General features: G+C 33.6%; 1 protein-coding gene across 1 annotated transcript; it reads left to right on the forward strand.

Moving 5' to 3' along the window:
• Positions 1-2,822: 2,822 nt before the first annotated feature.
• On the forward strand, positions 2,823-6,163 carry LOC130048542 (ryncolin-1-like). The gene is made up of 3 exons (XM_056145400.1): positions 2,823-2,941; positions 5,162-5,332; positions 5,876-6,163. The coding sequence occupies exons 1-3, from the start codon at positions 2,857-2,859 to the stop codon at positions 6,055-6,057; spliced, it is 438 nt and encodes a 145-aa protein (XP_056001375.1). The 5' UTR covers positions 2,823-2,856; the 3' UTR covers positions 6,058-6,163.
• The last annotated feature ends 1,555 nt before the right edge of the window (positions 6,164-7,718 follow it).

The raw sequence follows: 7,718 nt of genomic DNA on the forward strand, positions 1-7,718 counted from the left end.
GACAACCCCCCCCCCCTTCATCATGCATTATTTGAAGCTTAGGGAATATTTCCTTTTTTGGACAATAATTGTATACCATTGTGATGTAAATTTGTTTTTCGGCTCCCCTCCACCACTTTGAAAAACGATCTTATACCTTTAGACTCTAAAACTAAGGCATGCTACTTTGAATACTGGCAACATATGTTACCAAAAGCTTGACATCAAATGATGATGATCAGCTAGATTAATTCTAGTCTTTTGAATGAGTCTCAGTGTATCCTTACAAAAACCAGGGGGATATCCTAAACGCTGTAATATTTAACAATTGTATTAGATGTTCGGATGTTGTACAATATGGTATTGTTTTAATTTATTCTTTGAACAATACACCAACGCTACACTAGGCTTATTAAACATGTATAGAATTTCAGGATTATCACAGCCTTGTTATTCACCTTTTATTCTATATACATTCAACATGGTGGTAGGTGATAGTCAGAACGACAATGCTCGTGCTTGATAACAAATGGATAGTTATTTGAATCTACGTATTGGGGTAGGGGTACATAAGATTCACCCCCTCCAGTTGGTACAACATAGATATATTTGCCTTTCCGCAATGTACCTGAACTTCTACTTTTAGAATACTAGGGCGCGCTTGCTCTCTCTACACCGACCATAGAGTGTACATCTTTCCGTGGTGTACACTTTTTTCTTGTTCACTTTCTGCACCCTGTACAGCGCAATTGCTCTGGTAAATACACCGAAAAAGTTTCATATGGCTGAAAAATGGGGGATGGAAAATTTTCAGATTTGTCTCTCCGAATATATATACTTATGTATATATTCAGAGATAATTCCAATGTATTATAGTTATGTCAATTTACCTATGTGTATGTACATGTAGTCATTTTCAATAGTTTAAAATGCATTTAAATAATGTATAAAAACGATTGATATTCCATATGCACTCATCAAAAAAAACAAGTTAGGCGACTAAAATTAACAATTATTTTTGAGGATGATGCTGTATTTTCAGATGTATGTAGGTACTAATAGAACACATTTTCCTACAAAACTCTTCGTAGATTCTTGTAAGGATTTATATGGCAATTTATTTGCATTATAATCGTTAATTCTCCATTAAGCATCTCCTCAGCTGTTGAACGCCAATATTGAATATGCAGGAACGTTGTGCATCCTAATGTTCCTTTATGGACCGACATTAGTTAAATAAATATTATAATTATGATATATACTATGAAATAATGAAAGCGAACGTAACAAATGCACTTGCGCAGTGTCAGATTGTATGTTAAAAATATTTCGTAAGTTAAGTTTACGATGTAAACTTATGAACACTTTAATGAAAGAAAAGTGTCGTATTTTAAGCTAAAACTTGCGAAATTCTTAAGTCAGAATTTGTTTGCGTAAGATGAGAAGTTTAGTACAATACATGGGTACATTAGTACTTCCCGTTATCGTAAATATTGTCACTACCAATGATGATAATCATGATTCACAGTCAAAACAGATATTGAAATTGTAGTGGGCTTGAAACAAAAACAGATGTCGACTTCTTTTCTATTGATAAATTATGTAAAAATCACTAACCCCTGTTTTATTTTCTGTTGATAAAGTGTGTCAAGATCACGGGTACCTTTTTTATTTTATCTCGATAAAATGTGTCAAAATCATAGGTATCTGTCTTATTTTTATTGATAAAGTATGTAAACATCATGGGTACCTGTGTCATTATCTATTGATAAAACGTGTAGAAATCACGGTTACCTGTCTTATTTTTCTATTGATAATATGTGTAAAATTCACGAGTGCCTGTCTTATTTCAAAATAAACCGTTGACAAAAACCACGTCAAACAAAGTTATATACAGAACTAAAATTTGCCAAAAGAGTAGGACATACACCTGAAAGTGTCGCTTCAGTTTTTTGCTGACTATTTTTCCATTGTGTAAGTGCCGAAAAAAATGAAATCTATGACAATCAATTTTAGAACAATGCCATTTGAGACTATAATCGTATGAAATAAAAAAAAAAACCCTCAAAATTCTGTCGATTTTTAAGGGGAATATATTTTTTAAAAAAAAGGAAGTGGTTGATTATATAACAATATGAAAATAAAAAAAACCTGGACCCGATAAAATTCAATCACAATATTGGATTCATGGAAAAAATGCATTATCAAAATATGTGTGTATTATTCAACAGTATAATACAACTAGGTAAAATTCCCTCTAGATGGAAACAAAGCTTGAATGAAAGGTGAAGACAACGAACAATTATCAATCTAACAACTCTTACAAGAAGTACAAAATAGAGAGTTGGGCAAATATGAACCCCTATACATACCAGAGGGGAGATCATATGCCCTTGCAGTATAGAAAGGTGAAGATAACGAACAGTGATCAATCTCATAACTTTCAGAAGTCTCAGAAATTGCTTGATGACCTAAATATAGAAGGTATATTTACTAAAACCACCAGACGTTGCATTATGGCGTCAGTCTTATATAAGTGATATTAGATATCATTATCCTGAATAAGTATATTTGTAGTTCATCATATTTGATACAATATCAGAAAAGTTCCAAAACATTCCATCCGTCGTAATGAATGATATCTTTCAATTGCATATTTTCGGCGGATTTTCCCTTCGTCACCTTAACTATGTTGCGTCTTGATTGTCACTTATAAATGTGATTGTCTTAGTTTTGACGCAGTCATGGCAAGAGCGCGGTTCAGGGGTTCACACTCATGACCTCTCGGGGATAAAGCGAACGCTTGACCACTGCGCTACTGGCATATATCATGTATTATTCACTTTTCCATCCATTTTTCAGGTGATACAAAGACGAATGGATGGAACCATAAACTTTCAAAACAAAAAATGGAAAGATTTTGCAGAAGAATTTGGTCGTACGGATCACGAATACTGGCTTGGTTAATATTTGATTTTTGTAGAATGTAAATTAGTTTTATGCAAGATCACTAGCAACTACAACTCCACAGACAGCGTGATCACTCTATGATCGTTATAGCGAACGATCTAGTTTGCCATTACAATCTATCATTGGGTCAAATGCTATCTGAAGTCTTTCATGCGATTGTTAGACCGTTCTTGGCACACTGTTTTTGACTACGGATTACTTAATTTACGTTATCAAGATATAAGGCTCACGGCGGGAGTGACCGGTCTACAGGGGATGCTTACTCCCCCTAGGCACCCGATCCCGCCTCTGGTATGTCCAGGGCCCCGTGTTTGCCCAACTATCTATTTTATATTGCTTATAGGAGTTATGAGATTGATCCCTGTTGATCCCTGTTCGTTATATTCACCTTGCATGCTTGAATGAGATACTATACAGCTTCGTGGATAAGGTGCCAAGCTCACTATGATATACATGTATCATACCCCCCTTTCCAACCTCTCTGGGCCACTACTAGAGGATTTTAACAACGGTTCATGGTTGATTTTTCCTGCCGGTCAAAGCTTGTGTAATTTTATCATTCATTCATATACACATCTGGTGCATCAAAATTGGTGTCGTATAAGTTTTACATTATGACCCCTGGGTCGAGGCCTCTGTTGGTGGACTATTAGTCTCCGAAGTTCTCTAAAGCCCAGTAGCTAAGTACAGTAAAACTCTGATAAAGCGAATTTCTGCGGACACTGTAAAAATTTGCTATAAGCATAATTCGCTATACGCTTATTGCGAATTCATAATTGAAATATAACGAATTCGTTATAAAACTGATTTGTTCTACATGTATATCAGTTGTATAAGAAAGCAGCAATCGATATACTTGCGTTTTATTGTTTCTAAGAGAAATTAAGCCTAATTTCGAGAAGACATATTTCTATACAAGAACTCTACACACTGATTTATTTATGATATTTTTTCTTGATGGATTCTTAAGTCACGAATGAACATGTCGAAAGAAAAATGTCAACAAAATTATGTGCAATATATACATATAAACAGTCTATTGCATTTGTAATTTACTTGTTGCTTTACACAAAGAAAGGGGTGTATGATAAAATAAATGCAACCAAACTTCAAATTTAATTAACGAGAATAGAAAACACCGACAATATATTTGCTGAATGTATGTATAAGTATTGTTTTGCGTTAACAACCTCTTTTGAAAAAACACTAACAGAAATTAAGTAGTAAGTGTGGATCTTTTATGGCAATGGAAAGCGATTGTTAAAAATCACAAGTTTAAATAAAAAAATCGTTATAAAAGATGATTTTTACGTTCACTTTTTTAATTCAAGGGGAATAGAGATTTACTTCGTTATATCCGTAAATTCGCTATATCCGTGTTCGTTATATATGCAGAATTTTCGAGTTTTACTGTACTTCGTTACTAGCTTGAAAATACGGATGTATATTTAATTGCTGTTATAAAATTTAGAAATTCATTTCAAAATTAAGGATTATCTCCCTCACGCATAGCTCTTATCCTTGGACGAATTTGACTCCACTTTTTGGCACACTGTTTTTCCCTATTATAGCTCTAAAACTTCCTTGTTATTTCGGATTTCAAACATTTCGGTTGAACATCACTGAAGAGACATTATTTGTCGAAATGCGGATCTGATGTATCAAAATTGGTGCTGTATAAGTTTTACATACATATAATGTATGCGTTCCTCGTTCCTGGTAAATCGTTCACCGCATCGTGTAAACCATTCAACGTTCGTTTTGAACCGTCCCGTGCCAGTAATGTAGGAGAAGGATGAAGGGTCTGTAAATGAAAAGAGGGCAGTGGAATAGAATATTTATTTTTATCCTCGTTTCTTCATTTCTAAGATTTTTTCGAGGATAATATATACCGTGTACAAATATATTGATTGATTTAGCATATATATTCTAAAATACTCTTAGATATTTGGAAATTTTAGAACACGTATTGAAAGTAAATATACAGTTTCAATTCTTAGCTGAAAAATAAGAAGTGCACCACAGCATACTTTACAAATAAAAACAGAATATTCCAAATGTTTTGTTTACAAACATGAAATATTAAGAATCTGCAGTTCATTAAGTTACCGATTTATTTCTTTATTTACGTAATTTTGTAACGAAATGTTAGGTAAGATGCATGTTTATATCTTCAGACATCAAATTTGGTATTTTTTGAAAATTCTTTCAGGTAACAATGCCATGCACGATTTAACAAAAAGCGGGAAAATGAAGCTAAGAATAGACATGAAGAGGTTTAACGGGGATCAAGGATTTGTACAATACTCCACGTTTGTTGTCGGAAGTAGATCGGATAAGTACAAGCTGAAAGTAGCGGGATTTCGGGGATCAGTCGGAATGAGTAAGTATTTATTGTTATAGTAATAAGTATCACTATTTCCATAAATTAATGAACATGGTGATTGTCTATGGGATGGTGATATAGAACAAACTATCAAAATGATGTGTCTCTACAAGACACTGTCATATTACTAAAGATATATATAGTATAAAGTATTATGTTTATAGAGTATATAATTTGGGGGTCGATCACATTACAGAAATAAGTTTAAATCATTTCAAACAAATGTATGTAATTCTGCCATGTTTTTTTTTACATAGTGTATACAACCTGGGGTTGAACACATGATAGGACTTAAACAGTTACTTTTGAAACGTGATACATAATTATACCATATTCTGTACATGTAACAAATGATCCTAACATAAACGAATTGGTTCCCACAATGAATTGCATTCACGACATCTTGTTTCCTACGTCATCTACACAGAAATATCAATATCTGTCCTTCTATTAATACCCATGATCAATACGTACTGACATAACAAAAATATTTTGATATCACTTTGTTGATATATTGTCTTTACAACAATTCCTACACAGAGGATTCCTTTACTCCTCATAATGGGATGAAATTCTCCAAAAAAGACAGCGACAATGACACATGGAGCAGTAACTGTGCCGCATCGTACGGAAATGGATGGTGGTTTAAAGCCTGTCTTTATAGTAATCTTAATGGTGTATACTATAGAAAACCAACGGTCAGTAGTAAGGGAATTACCTGATATCTTTGGGGTAACAAAAGCACCTATGAGAGTTTGAAATATTCAAAGATGATGATCAAACCAAAGACATAAATGTAATTGGATATGTACCATGCTGACTAATAAATTCTTAAAAATGCAACCAGTTCATTATTTATTCATACTCAATTATATATCTCTATTGTCATGGGATTTTACATGACTGTCTCTATTTTTAAAACAGCATCGATCGTAGATTCATGTATATCACAGGCCACGTAATATAATTCTATTTAGAAGGTATTTTCTTTAGTACGATTCTTGTGTTTAAAACGACATCTAATGTATTCGTTATCTAAAAATTGTAGCCTTTCCATTTTTCTCACAGTTCTGCCTATCTACTCTTTGTCAATCGGAACCACGATATACCTTTTTCAAAGAAAATATATCTTGTTTTAATTTGTGGAAATGACCAGGTAATTTCGATTGGGTTACACCTTAATGCAGTGGGCGCACAGACATGACTGAGGCTAAATGACTTGAATACGTTATAAATTATATCTTTCATATTTCTGGTTTACCTGTATTGGTAGCTTTGTGGTGAAGGCTTTCTCTGTCCAACAGGGGAGTTCCAGGTTCGATTCTCGATTCTGGCACCTTGTCTACCTTGCGATATTTAACGTAGGTAGCGACATTTCCAAAACCAAGCGTCCAGCTTATCAAATGACAGTCATGGTTTTGTTAACACGGATATCCCTGTTACATTTGTCGTTAGCACGATAAAGAACGCCGACTATCAGGAACGTTGATCGGAACAATTGGGTAAATTTCCAAAATATTTCACCTCAAAATCAGCCTGACTCCCATTTTACCGCTAATCTTGCTCAAACCTAAGTTTTAGCCTGACATAAAAGGTTGGCCGGTCCTCAAAATTAGCCGTTAAAACTGTTTTGGCCTCAACCAAATATTTTTATTCAAACTTTTGATTGATTTTATTAGCCTTTTAATGTTATGGCAGATGAATGATATGTTCCTGTAGTTTTATAAATGAAACTTATCATTTGTGTTCAACAATTTTCAAAATTAAAAACCAAAATCAAATCAATAAAGTTAACTAGAATTCAGGAAAATAATAAATAAGCCTATCATTTCATTAGTAGCGTATCCTTTTTGATTTGTGTACAAATACATACGGAAGGAAGGGATACGAAAATTATGTTATCAATAAACTGATTAATATATTTTCAATAGAATCAATAAAATGGGCGGTAGTCTATGCTTATTTTTAGATGCTCATTTAATAAACAACCAAAACATGTTTTGTTTGCATTATGATTTTAAAAAAAAAAATAAAACCAATAATAAATCAATGATACCAAATCAAGATTTTGATTAGAAAAATAGTTTTTGTTGAGGTCAAAATATGTGTTGGTTTAGGTCAAATTTGAGTCCTGGCCAACTGTGGAGACAAGGGGAAACTTGGGATCGGACCCAAATATGATGCCGAAATTGGGCACAAGCAATGGGACCAGACTAGGTTTAATAGCATGCCCGATAAAATAAAGGCGCCGTTTCGTGTATGTTGCAGGAGAATTATCAGTGTAGCAACATGGCTGCTTTGTGTGTAACACTTTTTGAGCGAAGACGATTGTTTTTTTGGTTTTTTTTGTTGAATATCAATATCCTTCAGTCATTTATAATTT

Source organism: Ostrea edulis, chromosome 7 (genome assembly GCF_947568905.1).
Source record: "Ostrea edulis chromosome 7, xbOstEdul1.1, whole genome shotgun sequence".
In the NCBI taxonomy this organism is placed as follows: domain Eukaryota; kingdom Metazoa; phylum Mollusca; class Bivalvia; order Ostreida; family Ostreidae; genus Ostrea; species Ostrea edulis.